The sequence below is a fragment of the Pantherophis guttatus genome, chromosome 1 (genome assembly GCF_059756535.1).
Source record: "Pantherophis guttatus breed Tessera chromosome 1, ASM5975653v1, whole genome shotgun sequence".
NCBI classification, from domain to species: Eukaryota; Metazoa; Chordata; class Lepidosauria; order Squamata; family Colubridae; genus Pantherophis; species Pantherophis guttatus.
Window position 1 is genome coordinate 37,713,810 of NC_142063.1, and position 20,305 is coordinate 37,734,114.

At 36.8% G+C, this 20,305-nt stretch overlaps 1 protein-coding gene across 7 annotated transcripts in view; it reads right to left on the bottom strand.

The window, feature by feature from the left end:
• The window catches only part of KIF26A (kinesin family member 26A), a 161,899-nt gene that overhangs the window by 14,379 nt on the left and 127,215 nt on the right, over window positions 1–20,305 (bottom strand). For all 7 annotated transcript variants that reach the window (XM_034418563.3, XM_087871868.1, XM_087871866.1 and 4 more), the window contains 6 exons: window positions 12,118–12,324; window positions 8,819–8,912; window positions 5,071–5,333; window positions 4,621–4,804; window positions 1,891–2,050; window positions 1,252–1,414 (listed from right to left, as the gene is read on the bottom strand). In XM_034418563.3, coding sequence (XP_034274454.2) covers window positions 1,252–1,414; window positions 1,891–2,050; window positions 4,621–4,804; window positions 5,071–5,333; window positions 8,819–8,912; window positions 12,118–12,324 — 1,071 coding nt within the window. The remainder of the gene's footprint in view (window positions 1–1,251; window positions 1,415–1,890; window positions 2,051–4,620; window positions 4,805–5,070; window positions 5,334–8,818; window positions 8,913–12,117; window positions 12,325–20,305) is intronic.

Here is a 20,305-nt window from a genome sequence, read left to right on the forward strand (position 1 = left end):
GCTAAGCAATGCAGTCATAAAGTGAAATGTCATATGAGTGTGCTCAATTTATGATATCAATTTTGACTGCCATTAAGTGAATCAGCACAATGCTGATTAACTGTAATGTCATGTGTTTGTGACTTATAACGTATTGCTGGCTTCCCCATTGTCTTTGTTAGAAGCCAGATCTGAATGTCACAAATGATGGTCATATGACCATAGGATGCTGTAACTATAAATACTGTTGGCTGCCAAGTGATAAAATCACGATCACATGACTACATGGACACTGTGACAGCCACAACTTTGAGGGCAGGTTACAAGTTTCTTTTTTCAATGCTACCATAGCTTCGAATGGTCACTGAGCAAGATAAGCTCATAAGCAAGAATGGTCATAAGCAAGGAGAAACTGTATTGTGCAAACCAAGCCATTAATATTGGATTTCAGAAATCATATATACTTGGCTTAATACCCTAAGCCAATTTCCGAACAATGCATTCACTCTCATAGAAAAAAATTCAGAGAGACAGATAATAAAGGGAAATAGTTTAGTCACTGAATATTGAATATTTAGTCATGATTCCAAATGATCCTTAGCAATGAATCAAAACATGAGTCAAACGTAAGAGTCAAATTTAAAACTTGAATTGGCCTGTACTCCAAATACTAAATAAGGTCTGAAAAAGATCATGTAATTAGGTCAGGACAGGCAATCATTAGCTGTTAGTTGAAATGCATATCACTGTCCAGAAGTCAATGCAGATATTACTTACTTCCTGCTATTATCCATAATCTGAATATTTTGTGTGAAGGATTTTATTGTATTTGATAAAACTGGTTCTTTTAGTATGATTGTACATCATCCATCAGTACGTACCAGCTGGAAGTGGGGAACTCCAATAAAAGAATAGTGACTTGCTCAAATTAAATCACCATTATTTCCTAATTACCTGATTTGTCTCTCTGTGCCTATCTTTCAACCATTGAATTTAGGGCTGAATCTAATGAAATAGTCCAAAGTAGCTTCTCCAATTTATTATACTTTAAAATAACAATTTGAGCTGCATCATAGCAAGTAACAAAGATGATGATTAATGAACTTTTATGATCATGACTTTGGTAATACTTCTGCCAAATATTATCTCTGATACATGTCTAGGTCAAAAGCTAGCAAAACAAATTAACAGTAAAGGAATGCTATAATCCTCACTGTGATGAACAAAATTATTTCCAAATTATAAAGTATTTATTTGCCTGCTCACACCAACCTTGGATTTCTTCTTCCTCATCCTGTGGATACGAGAGGCAAGTTGAAGTGTCATGAGACTTTCCGCATAACTTCCTGGAGAATCCGATATATGGGCTAGCATAGTTGTTCTGCAGTTGATGTTCCCAAGCGATTCTCTTAGCAGCATTGTCAGTTTGTTATCCCTATGAAGCATGCATAAACAGTGGTTTGAAATATTTCCATTTCTTGCCATTGTTTTTCCAAGCAGTCTATTTCTAAGTGATCACAACAGGTTTATGAATAAAAAGAAAATCTCAAGTTCAAATGAAATTTTGTGATTTTTCAAAAAAGGGAACAGGCAAGCTAATTCTAATTCTACAAAACAATAACCAGCTTGAGCTTTATTTTAAACTATTAACATTACACTAAGGAGAATGGAGAATTCTGCTCATTAGCCTTCTGATTATTTTCAAAATAATCATTTTTCCCCCTAACCAAATAACTGAAGGAAATAGTTACATGTCTCTTACTCAGACAGCTGAATCATTTTGAGGTGCTCATAGGAGAAAAAAGAAGCAAAAATTGTAATGCGTCTTTTGCCATTATATGACATATCTACAAGATAAATGCTAAGACTCTGAAAGACATGACTCTGTTACACACAGAGCAATTCACTTACTTGTATGGCACATGTTTGGCACCATTAATTAAGGCCAGAATGACACTGCCCAATGCAGACAGAGAGAGGCAGAAGGAACTTCCTCCATCCCGACTTTTGCTTAGCACTTTTTCACAGCTTCCCAGGTCAATGAGATGTAAACGGCTGCGTCCACCTGACACTGAAAAGCCGTAGGAACACAGATATATATTAATTCAAGTCTGGGTAGGAAATCAAAAATAAAATGGAAGGAAATAAAATTCTGATGGAAACAAAAGATAAACGCTATTGCCTATTAAATGACTGCATGATAGACAAAATCAAGCAAACCAATAACAATGTCCAACAATTCACTAAGAATCCTTTGAAACTCTTATTAATTTGTGAACTAATAGTTGCTTAGTTCTGACCATATTTTAGGATCAAATAAATGGGAACAAAATATTCTGCGTGTGTATATTTAAACAAGTGAAGATATATACTTTATGGTTTAGAGTAGGTGTTTTAAAACCAAACCAATCAGGGTGGATTTGATTTAAATCAAGTTGATTTAAATCAGGATTTAAATCACTAGTAAAAAGATTTGATTTAAATCAACTCAACTTATATCATAATTTTTAAAGAGCAACTTTCAACTCTGTCCCACGGCAGCTCCTCCTCTGACCTGCTATTGAATCACCGGCGGCCCCAATATTGCAGAATATACAGCCTCATGCTACATAACTAAGCTCCATTTCATGCTGAATAAACTAAACTATTAATGTATCTTAAATAGAAAACTATCTTTAGATGGATTTTTAGTCCAAAAGCATTTTATTAAAATAAATTTGATAAAAATTAAAAAAATCCAATTTAAATTAAAAAAATCCAATTTAAATTTAAAAAAATTTTTTATTACTTTTAAAAATCATCAATTTTTAAAAAAAATATTTTTAAAAACTGTGTCCAATATTTTAATAAGAAATCAATAAAAATCATCAATTTTTATCCATCCTGAAACCAATGAAATTAACATAACATTAGGAAAGCATTTCTTGAATTCAAATGTTATTTTTAACTGTGCAGATCTCATCACTGAACTTAATACTTTGAACATTTCCACTTACAGGCAAGAAGCAATAGTCAACTTCGGATGACATAGCAATAACCTTGCAACAGACATTGATAAAACACGGTAACATTTCCTAAAAATTCCACTGGTCAGGAAGAAGTAATTACAGGTAATCTTTGATTTATAATCATCTGTTTAATGACCATTCCAAGTTACAGTGACTCTGAAAAAAGTGACTTTTGGCCATTTTTCACACGATTGTTGCAGCATCCCTATGATCATGTGATCAAAATTCGAATACTTGGCAACTGGCATGTATTTATGACAATTGCGCTGTCCTGGGATCATGTAACCATGATTTGTAAATTTCCCAGCCAGCTTCCCAAAAACCAAAGTCAAAGGTGAAAGCTGGGTTCACTTAACCAACATGTGTTTCACTTAACAACTGCAGTAATTCACTTAACAACTGCGGCAAGAAAAGTCATAAAATGGGGCAAAGCCCACTTAACAACTCCTTTGCTTAAGAACAGAAATGTTGGGCTCAATTGTAGTTATAAATCAAGGACTACCTGTATCAGTTAGCTACCTACAGCTATCAACATCTAGCAATCATCTCATGCAGAAATATCTCTCCACTTGTGTAAGAAGCACACTTTTCTATTTACATTTTAAATCCCAATGGATTTAGCAGCTGGACTTTTTAACACACACAAAGGTATGCATATTTCAATTCACATAGCTTTCTCTCTAGTTGTCCACTGACCATAATGGTTAAAATGGTAACATTAGAACCAAAAAGATCCTGAGTTCAACTGCCTACTCAGACATGAAGCTTCTTAAGTAAACTTACACTATTTATTTTATTAGATCATTTATCAGCCAAACTACCAAAAGAATTTTTTGAAAACAGGATAGAGAGAGGGAACCTACATGAAGACCTGATCGCTTGGAGCAAAAGATAAAGTATTTTTCTCCTTCTGTCCTGGCCACTTTTAACAGAGGCACAATTGAGAGTGTTTTAACAAACTGCATCACTGTTTGGTTTGGTTTGGTAGCTACAGTGCCTCAGAGAGAAAGTCCATTCAAAGAGTGGTAAGGACAGCCAAGAAGATTATAGAAAGCTCGTTTCCTATCATTCAGGATACTGCTTATAAGTGCTATGTGCTTAGAGCTCAAAGCATTGTTAGAGACCCCACACACCCACATTACGATCTGTTTCTTTGCTCCCCTTTGGGAGGAGGTTTCAAAGTATTTCTAGCAGGACTTCCAGATTCTGTAACAGCTTTGTTCCCTATGCCATCCAACTTTCTCACCAGGTACATGTATTGTATACATCCGAACTAGACTATGTTGTTTCTCTGTGTCATATAATATATGTGGGTATATGCATAATTTTGTATTTATTTATTTATTTTGTCATGTTTATGTAACATATATTGGAGGTGGTGACCCTTTGGGAGCTATATGCAACAAAATTTCATTTTAATATATGCCAATAAGTGTACATTCAAAGTAACAATAAAGTTATTCTAAGTCTCTAAGTCTACGTCTCTACCGCATGCCAGGTTTTCAAATTAGATATTCCAAAAAGCAATCCATTTTAAAGCTTTCTTGGCTAATACGATCAGCTTCTGTGTTGATAAAAATCAATTGCATTTCTTTTCAAAAATCTATGCAAGAAGAAAGCCAAATCTACATACTTCCTCCTTTGCCACTCTTCTCCATACGATACTGATATATGTGAAGTGTGAAAAACATGTGTGAATTCCTCCGATCTTCTTCATCACATTCTGGTTTGCTAGTACTCCTGGCAGCCAGCGCTGCATCGAGGAAAAAAGCTGCTTTCTCTGCTGTTGGGGCCCTCAATTCACTTTGATTCTGAAGCTGGAATATAAACAAGAAAACAACTAATTAAGAAGAAGAGAATAATCTCTGCTTCCTGAACAGGGGAAGAAGCCACAAGGGTGCTAAAAAAACCAAATATGTATACTATGGGACTGGAGATTAAAAATGAAAAAGACAATTAAAATATATATTTTAAAACTGATTGGAATTGTTGACTGATGAAAGCATTTCAGGGGGCAAAAAAAACCCCAAATGTCAGGAAAAAAGAAAAACCCAGGCTTCCCACCTGTCCTGAGATTTTATACCTGTGTTCCACATATTGGATCCTCTCTTAGGTAGACCCCTGGGGATTGTCCATCTTGAAGACTGCCAGTGGCTACTTCAGCTAACAAATCCTTAAGGTTTTCATCTTTACCGCTGATCTCCACAGCAGATACTCGAATTGAGAAACGAGTCCCAGTCTTCTCCTTGCGCTCATTGATTAACTTGAAGAGCCATGAAATAGCACAAGGTACGATGCCAAGGCTCTGTGTGGAGTTATCTTCTCCAAACATTGTGTAGGATTTGCCTAAAATGGAAAGCAAATGGAAATGTAATTGGACCACTAAGCACATGACTTTAGTGTCAGAAAGTGTGGTAATTATCAGAGTTTTCTTATTCAGTAGAAGGAAGAATTCTCCTGTTCTCTTAAGAATCTGAAACAAAACATCCCATTTAGGTGGGATGTTCCAGTTGGTATAATATTGAGATATCAAGGAGAAAGATATCAACTAAATACTGTTGAAAAAGCGGAAGAATTTTACTACAAGGTTTTTAAAATGGATCCATCAGTGTTAGGAATACAGGAGGGAATAAAGAAAAGCAAAATGAACAAGAGATTGAAACTCAGGCTAAGCAGATGGCGATGGAGGCAATGGAAAAACAACAAGTTACTGAGGCCCTTTTGGATGAGCCGCTTTTGGATTCTCCTTCAGAGGTTATAGCTGGATTACCTACAAATACAAGAGAGGCGGCTTTGGATTTTAATGTGATGTCTTATCAAGTTACAGACCAGCATGGAAATCAATCAGCTGATATGCAAGTTCTAGAAAGGCAACTAGGATGGAGATCTAAACCACAAAAGGCCAAGAAAAGAAGAAGCAGGTCCTACAAAACTAAAAATTTTTAAACTAAACAACAGTCTAATGCCAGTTACTTAAGAGACGATTAAATATAATAAGCGGGATTTATAGGAGGCTGATACATAAAAATATAATTGAGGCAAATTATTGACTTATACTATTTTGAGAAGAATAACAGATCTCTGCAATGCTGGTGCTTTTGGGATGTGGAAGGTGGCCTCTGATTGAGTGGATCGGAACTTTCTATCTTGGACTCTTTGAAAAATGGATTACGTATATGTTGAATTATGTGGCAAGAGATCTATGGGATTGGGGCATGCAGAAGATCTGGTTGTTACCCCAATGTGGTGGTTGGAATTAACAATCTAGATAAATGACGCTACAGAAGATACTACATGGAATATAAACATAAAGTCACTCGGGTGGTTTTTTATATATGAAAATACTTATTATTGATGGGGGCAGATGGTAATTGAAGATATTGAATATACTGTTGGAGGCTGAACCTGATATTACCCTAACATGGGTGATGAAATTAATAATCCAGTTGAAAGACATTACAGAAGATATTATATGGATTACAAATTTAAAGTCATTTGAGGATTTTATTTATATATGGAAATATCTTTTAGTGGTGTGGTGTGGGCAGAAGAACAAAGATATTAAAAATATTATGTATGTTAGACCTGTAGGAAAATGGGTGGAGATAGGTTATTGATTGTTTAGTTTAGGAAAAGGGATGTTATGTTTAGATATAAATATATGCAAAAGATTTGAATTAAGAGATATGTGTTTGGGGGTGGAGGAAATGGGTAGACTATGAGTTGAATAAATGCTAAATCAGGATTTATTATATAGTTTTATAGCTGAAGGTTGTTTTGAAATGTATAGTATAGTATAGGGGGGATATAATAATAATGTTAGAAAGAAATGGTTAGCATATGGGGGGTAGTGTAAAAGGATGGTAAAGTATTATATAATTTGATGTTAATTCGGATTTTATTTTGGAGAAGCCATGGGGGGAGGGGAGGGGGAGGGGGGGTTAGGGTGGAGGGGGGAAATGGGGAAAAATCTGTATTTGAAAAACTTTTTCAATTAAAAAAAAAGAATCTGTTTTGCCATTTATGTTTTGAGAGGATTCACATGCACCACGTGGATGATTTATGAGTAATTAATAAACAGATGAACTTCTGGAAGAGCTGACTTTCTGGTGAAAGGAGGAGAATGAAAGAAGCAATGGGACATGAATGTGAAAGGAATGAAGCCACTATCCACACCCACATCCACAGTGAATCTTTAACAGCAACAGAGTTGGAAGGGACCTTGGAGGTCATCTAGTCCAGCCCCCTGCTCACACAGGAGACCTGAACTGGGGATTCAAACCACCAAACTGCCGACCTTTCTGATCGACAAGCTCAATGTCTTAGCCACTGAGCCACCTAGTCATGCAGAGAATGGGCCTTGTCTTTCCTCAGACTACAAAAAGAAATGGAGGAAAGAAAAAAGGCTGCCTCATCTCCTCTCATTTTTCAACAAGTCTGTTCAGGCGGTCAAATAGCTACTGTCCCTAATACAGCCACCCTCTTCCTAAATATTCCGCTGAAGAATCACTCACAATTCCTGATATTTCAAGGAGGAGCAAATTAATTCTTCACTCACAAATCTTGGGGGGAAGGGGTATTGCGTTTTTTAAAATGTCTTAGTTACTGGTAATACTTGTCATCTTAGGCTGATGAAGGCAAAGGATTTCTGGGGTCTTGTGGTGAACCCAAGGCTCTCTAGTCCTCATTTGGGACCTAATCAGTGAGAATAATTACAGTAGTAGATCTCATAGAATCACAGAATGTAAGGACTGGAGAACAACTGGAGATCTTCTAATCCAAGCCCCTGTGCAATTCAGCAATCCACTAGTAAAATGTCCCAAATCAGTCTTCCCTTCTCCGGGCTAAATGTATTCAAATCCTCCAATAATTCTTGGTTAATTTTTCTTCACCTCTTCCCATTGGTTGTTCTCCTCTGGACACCAGTTTGTCAAAAGTCTTTCCTAAAATATGACATCCAGAACTGCACAATATTCATGTGATTAACCAATGTAAAATAAATAAGACCAATGACTTATCTTGATCCCAGAATTACACTTCTATTAATGTAGCATAGCATTTAAATCACATTTGATTTCTGTCACTCAAATGCTTTGAGTTTGTATTGGAGCCTCGTGATGGATATTCCTCCCCACATTGGCAGAGTATTTTTTTACAACTTCTCCCCTATCCTAGTTCACCTCTTACAGTTATCCAAAAAAGCTAAGATTTCATCTTAAGACATGTGGAAATACAGTATTTATTCAATTCTGAAGTTGAATTTTCCATATATGAAAATTCCAGCAATCTTGATGGTGATTTTCTAACTGAGGAGTAAAAATGGACTATAAGTATAAGTAGCTAACATCTGGTTTATAGAAACAAAATACCCTCTTCATACAAACCTTCAGATTATAACCAATGGCACACACCTTAATTGACAATGGGAGAGAACAAATGCAAAAAGTAGCTTTTACATATTTCATTATTAATCCACCGGTACTTAATTATTTTTTCCATTCTTTGTAACTTTGTAACCAATTAATTTCTGCAAGCTCTTTGCTCTCTTTGAATTATGACACACCTCTCCCTGAAAAAAATCTGCACATAGCTAGATAGATGCACATAGCTACTTTTTACTTTTTATCCAATGGTTTTTTTTTAAAGAAAGACAAGAAAGAATGCACAGAACTTAAAGTCCCAGTGTAGAAATAAAGCAGGAGAAGTTTGCATAACTAATTAAAAAGAAATTCTAATCTATTCATGTAGTCCAGGTTTATTGTTCCAAGAGCTGACAGCATGTAATTACCAGGTTGACATAGTAATTAACTGTAATGAATTTGGGAGCTCACCAAGCTTGACATGGCCAAAGCAAAAGATGCAACCATCTGCACCATTCACGACAGACTGGATTACTTCTGCTACTGTTCCGGAGCATACCTCAGCCTAGTAAAGAAGTTGGAAGTCAGTTAATAAGCATGGACTCGGATGCATTGTATTGTTATTTTTACATGAAAATGGTTCTTTAAAAAATGTAGTTGCACATTTCACAGCATTAGTCACACTATTCTAGTCTCTACATTCCATTTTTTCTAATTAAATCTATTACATAAACCCAAAACGATTTCCTATTCCACTAAAGAGGGTGCCATGGCGTGTCAATTCCATGAACTCAGTTACAAAGGAAATGCTAACCAGCAAACATAGAATTAATATAATATCTCATCATCCATCTTTTTTTTAATACTAGCAGACTATGTACTGAGGGTAAAGGTTCGTTCTCCGAGCTTGTGGATTCGGTTGCTGAACGTTTCTTTACCAGGCTAGGTAACATCTTCAGTGGAGTTTAGGGGATGTCAGTGTCAGACCTGTCATAAGACCCTCACTGGACACACCCACTCCTAAGCCCTTATAAAAAGAACACTGACACTGACATCCCATAAACTCAGCTGAAGATGTTACCTAGCCTGGTAGCGAAACGTTCAGAAACCAACCCACAAGCCCGGAGAACAAACCTTTACCTTCATCCTACACCTGAGCTACAGATATTCACCACTATAGCAAAGACTATGCACTGCCAAGGATGCTTAGGAGAAGGAAGCACCCTCAAACAAATGAATTTCATTTCACCCCAAATGAAAAATTTTGTAACTTTTCTGTTTTAATCTTAACGATGACAACCCCATCTCCTGAAATGCACACAGACACAAAGGGCATGCTTTTAAGTCTCATCTGTGTGCTGCGAAAAGGAAGAGAACTGTTGTTCAATGGGGAGAAAACAGATTTATTTTTATCAAATGGAATGGAACCATACAGGAAATCTAAATTACGCACACATGTTCTGTTACTCCTGTTGAGTTTCAGATTCATGTGTCATCTCCTGCCAGCTTTATGTTTTCTTTACTGGCCAGGGAGCCATTCAGGACAGCAACCGTCTGCTATACCATATGTATTTGGCCTGATTCTCGTCAGACAAACACCAGCTCCTGAGCTAAACCTATGCTTCATTGCCATTTTTCTCCTGACAACCATAATTATAGCCAACGGTTACATCACTACATCACTAATATACTGTAAATTTAAGGTTAACCAAGTTGCCACATAAACTAACTTTAGCTCCTCATTTCAGATAAATATTGTGATAAATGTCAACTATCTCGACTCATAAAGACAATGTGCAAATTAGCAGTAAGCCCACATTTCAAATTTTGAACAAGTACCACAGATTTGTTAATTTTATATCACACTCAAATCATAAAGGTAAAGGTAAAGGTTCCCCTCGCACATATGTGCTAGTCGTTCCCGACTCTAGGGGGCAGTACTCATCTCCGTTTCAAAGCCAAAGAGCCAGTGCTGTCCGAAGGCATTTCCGTGGTCATGTGGCCGGCATGACTAAATGCCAAAAGTGCACAGAACGTTGTTACCTTCCCACCAAAGGTGGTCCCTATTTTTCTACTTGCATTTTTTACGTGTTTTCAAACTGCTAGGTTGGCAGAAGCTGGGACAAGTAACGGGAGCTCACCCCGTTACGCAGCACTAGGGATTCAGAACGCTGAACTGCCAACCTTTCAATCAAAAAGCTCAACATCTAAGCCACTGAGCCACTGCGTCCCTTACACTCAAATCATAGGCAGCTCTAATTCTTAACCAAAATCATGGCTACTTGAAAAATGCAAGAGAAATTCATGCTACAGCAGAAAGAAAAGGGAGCCATAAAACCCACTGACACCTTACCCTATGTTAGAAATATAACATGCTACTGGAATATTTCATCTAACCAAATAAACTGACAAGCTACATTTACATACCAGACTTAATTGTATTACTGAACTAACTTATTTTCTGAATTTCCACAATATACTGTACTATATTCTAATCAAGCAGTCTAGGATTATGCAAGATGCCAAGCCACCGAAAATCAAGGTTAGTATATGATGTTAATGCAGACTTCTCCCATTGTTTCTGCTTAACCCACCAGAACTAACACAGAAGGTATGCTCCAGGTCCCTTCCATTGACCATGCCATCAGAATTGGGGGTAAGGGGGAGGGGAGAAGAGGGGATCCACAGTGGTTGAAGGAGAACAGTCTTCCTAATTCTGTTCCTTCTTTGTTTTAATTTCCATGAATTGGACTATGTTGATAGAGCAAGCAACAAACCCACTGTCAGTTCTACTTTCAAGAACAGGTTATTTTCAATCTTCTAATTGTCTCCAATGGGACACTAACTTGTTTATTGCAAAAATTCTACAAAAACCATTAGAAAATCCTTCTAATGAAGGGTCCCAGGACATCTTCTAAGGCCTTTTTTTTGGTATGGGTATGCAGTATAATTCTTCCAATGCATATGCATAAGACTGCAGGGAGAGTCTGTTTTAAATATGGGCCATTGTTCTATAGTCATACCTCATCTCAAAAGTTGGCAATGATAGGCAGCCATTTTTTAGGGAGGACAGTTGGCCATAACATATTTTCTCAAAGAGACATGTGTCTATGTTTTCTCAAAAACAATATGAAAACCATTGCAGCATTCCAGATTTTTCCAGTTCCTATGGGCTAGGGCAGGGCTGTCAAACTTGCGTCGTCATGGCGGCATCATGTGATGTATCGGGACTTCCCCCCCCCCTTTGCTAAACCAGGCATGGGCATGGCCAGCACGTGACGCATCTGGCCCATGGGCTGCGAGTTTGACAGCCCTGGGCTAGGGATTATGGAAACTGAAGTCAACATACTTCGGAAAAACTACACTATCCATTTTATTCCATCCTTCCACAATCAACAAAATATTTGATGATCTCTCATAATGATACAGATAAGCCCAAACCTATAAATGCTATGCTACAACCAGACTAAAAAGGGATACTATGGAAGTCACAAGTTGTATGTATATGTTGCTTTAAACCACACAAGAAAGATAGTAGGAATATAATCACTGAACAGAATTACCTCTACAGATATTGCTTCTTAATTTCACATCTGGGCTAAATTAAAACAGCGTGAGGCCTTGCAAACTGACTATTAATTAGCATGCCTTCCCAGTAATTAAACCAACTAATTCAAAGGGAAAAAAATACTGTAAAAGAACTCTCTCGCCAGAATTAAATGCCATGGCAGCAACTCAAATTATCAGCTTTATATGCTCAGTTTTGGTACCTGGGATGCATCCTGGGGGAACACTGCATCGAAAGCAAACATCTTTGGGACAGCCACAGCTCCTCTTCGGTGACTTGCATTACAGCCACTTGTAGATGGATCATAAAGTGTGATCTGCTTTTTTCGTGAATCTACCTTCAGAAATGACATAGATTCCGATGTGTTGGGTGTTCCTTGTGATGGGCAAATTCTCACCATCACCTTCACCTAAAAATCATTTTAAAAAATATAGATTTTAGTCCAATTACAAGTAAATAATAACATTATTATTATTGGTTAATCTTTAGTGAGATTCACAGCCTTTGAGGCTGGTTAATAGCTCAGCAGCTTGAGTCCTAACCAAGGACCTAGGAACTGTTAAGGTATCGTCGGAGGATGTAAGCTGTTCCGAGTAAGGTGGTTTTTTGTAGAGTCAAAATGTTCAAGTCCGGCAAATTTAGAATTTCTAAATAGCGGGGTAGCCCTTTGGGTATTGCTCCAAGGGCTCCAATTACAATCGGGACAACACACGATTTCTTTTTCCACAGTCGCTCAACTTCAATTTGCAAGTCCCGGTACTTTGTGATTTTTTTTGCTGCTTATCTTCAATCCGTGCATCACCAGGTATTGCAATGTCAATGAACCATACTATTATTATTATTATTATTATTATTATTATTATTATTATTATTATTATTATTTCAATTTATATGCCGCCTTTCTCCAGAGACTCAGGACGCTATACCTCAAATCCTTGCTTTACAGTGCCTATACAGCTCTGAATGAGACCATGTGTCCATCTAGCTATCTACTGAACTCTATATATTAGCTGACAGAGGATTTCATACAAGAATCTTTCTGAGTTCTTTCTGATTTTGACCTTTCATATGCACAGCATGTCTTATTCCCCTGAGTTATAGCCTGCATCTTAAACTTGAACTAATTAGCCGGCCGGGGAAAAAATATGATTGGTCATATAATTTGAAACACAGTTTTCCCACAAAATCTTTACATATTCTACTGCTTGCATCCATGTAGGTGCTTACTACGCAGTGAGCTTCCACACATCATACTCAGAATATTGTACAATAATGTACAAAGGAGAAATAAAAAAGCCAAAAGGAGGTAGCCTTATGCAGTCGTGTTTTACTTAGTCTAAAACTTACAGAGGAATTTGCTATTATAAGTATGTAATGACAGTTGCTGTCTTCAATGAATGTAAAGAGGGAAAAGACAAATTCATGAAAGATAGTTCTACCAGAGATAATGTATCATAAGAGCTAAATGTGACCTCCATGTTCAAGGCAGTATATCAATAAATATTAATTGCACTGCAATGCCAGCATTATGTAATGTTTAATATATAGGATTTGGGTGAGAAAAACTCAGATTCAACCTCTATTCAATTACAGAGCTGAATGACAGACTTTAGGTGAGTCATTTCTCTCAGTCAGAAAGAGAAACCCTCTCTCTGTTCCAACTTACTATTTTACTTTATTTATACTTCTGATAAAAAGAATATATTTATGCACAAATACTGCATACTATATATTCTAGCCAAAAATATGCTGGATTAACTAAAACTTGTTAAAGATAGAAACAGATTTCTAAAAAAAAAAAAAGCACCACTTCAGAGTGCTTTGCCATCTCTAAATATATTATATATTTACCTGTCCTATGAAATATTTCCCAATGTGCAGATCGGAACATTATTTTTATGGAAAACATCACGGTTAATTATCTACTGAAATATTTTTGGCTAAAAACACTTCACTACCAGGAATACAATATTCATCAAACATGTTAGCTTTGGAAAGTCACTCTCTCTCTCTTTTTTTTAGCATTTAGGTTTATTTCCCTGTTCCATCTCTCCCACCATCTAAATGTGATATGAATATGACACGACAGTCCTAGAAAATAACTGAACCTTAAAATAAAATAAGCAATTGCTTCAAAGCGAAAGTAAGTATTGTAGGTGACACATTCGAGACTACTTTCCAATAAAAGCTGCATGAAGCTACTACCAGTTTGTTAGAGAGGTTCCTTCGACCTTGAGAATGTTGCCAAGGGGCCAAGTAAGTAACATTTTCTGTAAATAAATATACAAAGAGGATATCAATTCAAAAAATGCACTGAAGTATAAGGAACTGTAGCTATGCATATTCCCTGTTTATATTTGATAGCTGGCATTTATCAGTGCTACAACAATGCTCACTTCAGTCATCATGATTTTACCCTGACTGACCTTAGGAGAATGTTAGATGTCAACAGCAGAACAAACTGATCTTCCAATTCAACTGAGATTATTAAAAACGGTGAACCAAAACTGACTTTCTCAGCAACTAGAATCTAACAAATTGTCTCAATCAGCCATGGTCTTCAGTTATGCTACATGAAGAATGTCAGACTCATAGCATTTATGTCCCATGGTTTATCTAGGAAACAAGAAAAGACTTTTCCAACCCAATTAAATGTTTTTGAGACATATTGGCAGGCTTGAAAAATTACAGTATCCAAAAGAGCAAAAGTCAGAAATGGAAAGAAAACAAGAACTATATCCTGACTGCAAAATTTGAATCAGGACCTGACAGGAATTTCCCACAGAAATAAGTAGACTATGCCAATTCCTCTGATTATACAGCGAGAAAGAACATTGTTTTATCATAATTCTAACTGTTCATATCTAAAATCTGGAGTTTGGAAGGACAATTTGCAAGCCTCTCTACCCCCTCCTTTTAAGAAACTATCAGTACAAGAAATTGATGTGAAAATACTTTCCACCCTGCTGCTCTTAAACATGAATGCAAATAGAAATGATAGTAAATCTCTTCCATTCAAACATTATGGGCTGGGGAATGTATACTTTTGCATAAATATATAATATCAAGTATAATTCCCTATTTTTGTATGCCTGTCTATGTACACCTATATGTGAGAAAGGAAGAGACCAAGACGGAAACAGAAAGTGATTGAGTCTGATGTTCAATACAGTTAATGGCTCTACAGCAAACAGATTAACAATATTAAATATTGTAAAATATTTTTTACAATATCAGAGGATATTGTAGAGGATATCTGCTTCAGATATCAGAGGAACAATTTCCCCTGTATTTATGTTATCATGGTCATATTACAACCCAAAGATTAAGACATATTCTTCTCTCCAAATCCTATCAGTTCTCTGTTGTATCTCAAACAAGGACCAGAAAAGAAGAAAGAAAATTTCCCCAAAATAGCATGCTCCATGTATTTGTGGATCAAATACCTGGCATCTCTCTCTGTTTTAATTCCCTACCCCACATCTGGAGGGAGATGTGAGGCCATCATCAGATGGAGTTTTTAAAGTAGGTAACCCTGAAAGGAGGAGGAGGAGGAGAAGGCTGGAGATCAAAGGGAGATCTCAAAGGAAAAAACAGTTTTTTTAAACCCCACAGGCCAATAACTAGATACTGATGAAAATCCTTCAATCACTATTCACCATTCATTGCTTTAGGGTTGAAGGTGCTTCCCTGAAGGTCACAACCTACCCAATCACCAACAGCAAAAAAGAAAAACCTCAGACTAGAGTACATAAGGTTATTGCCGTGCACTTATGTGGAGCAAAGAAAATAAAAGTTATAGATGCCAAACCAGTGGCACAAAACTAGAAATTTCAAGGAAGAAAAAGGAAGATGTATAAGACACTAATTTACATAATTCATTGCAAGCCAATATTTCTCCCACAGATATGCAATCTCGTTTGTGCACACTGAAAGCTACACAAATTTCAAAGTATGAATACACCAGACCTGAGATGTATTCTTTTTTTTTTTTAGTTAATTATTTATAATTAATAAATCTTAATTATAATAAAGTTAGTTTTGTATTTCTCCATTGCAGTGGCAATGGATGACCTCATTTTAAGAGAAAAGCACTGTGGATTTGGTACAAAAATGCAGAGATATGTCTTAAAAACCTTAGAATTTGTATACCTCTTGTACAAAGTTGATCTACTCATGCAGATAAAGATATAAAGTTCCTCATATGGATCATTTCACACTAAATGTGTAAGCACACACAATTTGAATATTAAAAAATTCTTCTATTTACTAGAAATTAACAATATCTTCTTTGAACCAGTGGTGGGTTTCAAAAATTTTTACTACCAGTTCTGTGGGTGTGGCTTGATAGGAGTGGCATGGCTTGGTGGCAGGGGAAAGATACTGTAAAATTTCCATTCCATCCCCATTCCAGGGGAAGGTTACTGCAAAATCCCCATTTCTTCCCTATAAAGTGGGACTTGGGAGGCAGAGAATAGATAGGGGTGGGTCCAGTCAGAATTTTTATTATCGGTTCTCCAAACTACTCAAAATTTCCGCTACCAGTTCTCCAGAACTGGTCAGAACCTGCTGAAACCCACCTGTGCCTTGAACTTACCTCTGCCACTATAACATCTGACCAAGCTTAGGAGATTTCAAGAAAAAAAAATATACAGGTATAAATATCTATTTTCTCATCCATCTTTTATTCCATAATGGTTAAACAGCATTTAAGTGAAAGGATCATAAAGGAGGAGCTGCTGTTGAGAGCTTACTTCTTTAAAATTATTGCTTTAGAAGGTGAGAAGCTATGTTTCATATACACTATAAAATCTTATGGCAGGTTGTTCTAGCAAATCAATCCATTGCAATATCGGCAACCCCTACCCCCAATGAGGAATATCACACTGAAACTAGATGACTATGCAGTAACAACAGAGATGGATCTGACTATGAACAAATTCACCATACTCCCACCACCTCTCTGATTGAGGAATAGCAATAGCATTTACACTTACTGCATATCCTGCCTTGTAGCATTATATAGCACTCTGGGCAGTTTACAATGTCTTTGCATGTTGCCACCAACAATCTGGGTTCTTAATTTACTGACTTTGGAAGGATAGAAGGCTGAGTCAATCTTGAGCCAGTTAGGATCAAACTCCAGGCTGTGGGCAAAGTTTGCCTGCAATGTTACACTTTTAACCACTGTGCCACCAGGGCTCTGAGAAAGACTAAGGGGAGCCCTGAATTTCAGAAAATGAATAGAACAGATAAAATAGATTTCATTCATGAAAGCAAGACTTGTGATGCCCTACCTTAAATCCCCTACAGTTTTGTACACCTTCCTAAAATCTGCCAGAAGCATAAGACTCTGAAAACTGCCGACTGATGGTCTCCCAGGGCCCCTGGATATATTAAAGACATCCCTTGAAACCAGAGAGTCAGAACAAGCTTGTATATACCCCCTTTAAACAATATTTGGAAAAAGTGGAGACTATTTTCCTACAGGAGATATGGTAGTAGGATATTTCCCTCCTCCCCTTTTTTTAGATCTTTCCTCACATACGCTTGCACCACTGAAATTAGATTTGCATAAAAGAGCAAGTCAGTAATATCAACTTTTATTTCAGTTGTCATAAAGGGAACTATACAAACAAGGGATTGATCTGGTAACAATCACGTCCAGCAAATATGGTAGTTGGCCTTTGGGCCAACTCTTTGTATTGATATTTATTTCTCTGTTGGCAAGAATCTAAACTTGCAGTTTAAGATTTGGTCCTCTCTGCAAACTTTTTTGAAAAGAGATGCCAATTGCTGTCAAATGCAGATACTTTACTGACTGGAAACTTTAACGCCAGAATTAATAAAGATATTAACAGTTACATCAGGAAGACATAGGTCATCTCAGAAGATGAATATTATCTGCCTTGATTCTCCATGGATAAAGTGTAAAACAAACAAGGGTTGCTTTATTGAATTGGTCTTTAGATTTGGGTTCTATAGTCCTCATGGTACCAAAACAGCAATTTTCAATAAAGGAGAATTTATGTAGCCCATAGCAAACAAAAAGCCCTAAGAAGGTCTTCCAAAAATGCACTGAATTTATCATGATGACAGAGACCTCCCAAACACATGCTGAGAACAGCATCAGTATATACAATGAGGAGTATCCAGATATTTGAATGTAAGTTTCATTTCCAAGAAAGCTCAAACTCTGATAAACTGAGCTTGAGTTCTCAAGGAAAAAAACTTACACATGTTTGTAAATGTTGGAGGTCTTCCTAAAATAGATGCCTTCAGTTGGTAAAACCTCACAGTGACCGTTAAAGGATGGGAGAGTATAGGGTTTACCTCCTCCTAATCTGGTGGGTTCTATGTCTTTTTAAATGACTTTAATATAGTTTTCTTCTGTTTTGTTACAAGGTAGAGAACAATATGACAGACTTATATTTCAAGTTGTTGGTTATGTTAACTGCATGATCATAATCAGTGTGTTTAGAAATCAAGCTGTAAGGGTTCTTCTACAAACAAATTATAATTCCTGCAAATTATCCTAAAACAAATGCATGCATGGCAACCCCTCTAAGCATCCTCATAAGAATGGATGCTTGTCTTTATTCATGAGGCTGTCCGTATTATGCAAATCACAAAACTATCTTGCTAATTAACTGCTTCGGTAATTAAACATGGTAGGTTCGCATTAAACTGCTGAACTCCTCAGATTTATACATTTCAGCAGGATTAGTGAAGGAAATCTTACGACAGTACAAAACTGCCCTTTAAAAATAAATAAAAATAGTTGGGAGATAGAAGATTTGTCAGTGTATAATTGGTCATGAATTGGAATAGATGTGGCAACAAGTCAGCCAATAGGGACTGTTTGGTGACTCAGACAGTTTGGAGCCTGGGCGTGGCTTAGCTTGACTATTATGTATAAGAGAATTGGTTTGCCTTGCATTATTGCTTCTGTGTTTATGTTTAAATAGATTCTGTACTTCTGGATTCTGAGTTCTGGCTTCTGCTGCATGGGTATTGTATACATGCATCATGTTTTACATTATTGTATATAAAGAAGTTTCTTTTATACATGAATCCTGCTGAATTATTTACTTGTGTGCTGGTTGGATTGCTGCAAACTCTAACAAGATTACAGAAACAACACACACACTTTGAAATGCTTCTATTCCTATCATTTTAAGGGCATGTTAAGCTGATGCTAAAATGAAAACAAATCAGACCAATACTCTCTTAAACATTCATATACTACTATTGAAGAAAAGGATCGGGGGGGGGGCATGATAACTGTCTTCCAGTACTTGAGAGACTGTCACAAAGAAGAGAGGATTGACTTATTCTCTAGGGAACCAGAGGGCAGGACAAGAAGTAAGGGTGGAAGTTTGTCAAAGAGAAACACAAATAGAAGGAAGGAGCAATTAATCAATAAATCAATAGTCTGGGGTTCTAGGTGCTCCATCACTGGAGGTTTTCGAAAATAGATTGGACAACCATTTAACTGGGATGGTAGAAGATTCCTGTCTTGAGTAGGGGGTTGGGCTAGAAGGCAGCTCTCTAGATGGTTCAGTGGCTAAGATGCTGAGCTTGTCAATCAGAAAGGTTGGCAGTTCGAATCCCTAGTATAGGTCTCCTGTGTGAGCAGGGGGTTGGACTAGATGACCTCCAAGGTCTCTTCTAACTCTGTTACTGTTACCTCTGAGGTTCCTTCCAGTCCTGTGATTCTATATTCTATTCCTTTGAGGTTATATCAGGCTTTCCAGACAGGGGTAGCAGGGAAATGGACTTCAGCCTAGGAAAACTGTTGAGAATATGGACATTACTTAACATTATATCCTTTCAAGATTTGGGGGGGAGAGATTGTCTAATATAATCTACATTCATGGGAATCTTGGTGGTCGCCAGTGAAGTACAACCACATCTGACCTTGACCTAGCTTTGAAAAACTGACTGCTATAACCTGGCATCCAGTGAAGACTTCTAAGCAATGCCCTTAAGGAATAGCAAAAGCCTCTAAGATCAGCTGTATCCCTCCATTATGGGTTATACATTTTCCTACCAGAATATGTTCTTGATAAGACTCAATTTGTTTGCCCTATCCATTCCAGGGTTCCAGACTGGAGACTGAGACTATGTTGTTATTTCCAACATGAACTGGAAATAACAAACAAATTGAATATTCTGTATTTCAATAAAATTGAAAATATTACTTTTCAATCCTTAAATGGTTTGGGAATGAATTACTGGATTACCTGTATCAATTATCTGCACTTTAAGATCAGGAATTGGAGCTTTTTTTAAAGCCTCTTTTAAACTTTGTTAAAACTTCTCATCACTTTAAGAATAGTCCTAAAGGCTGGTTTATTTAGCTAAACATTTGTTTGAATGAATTGAAT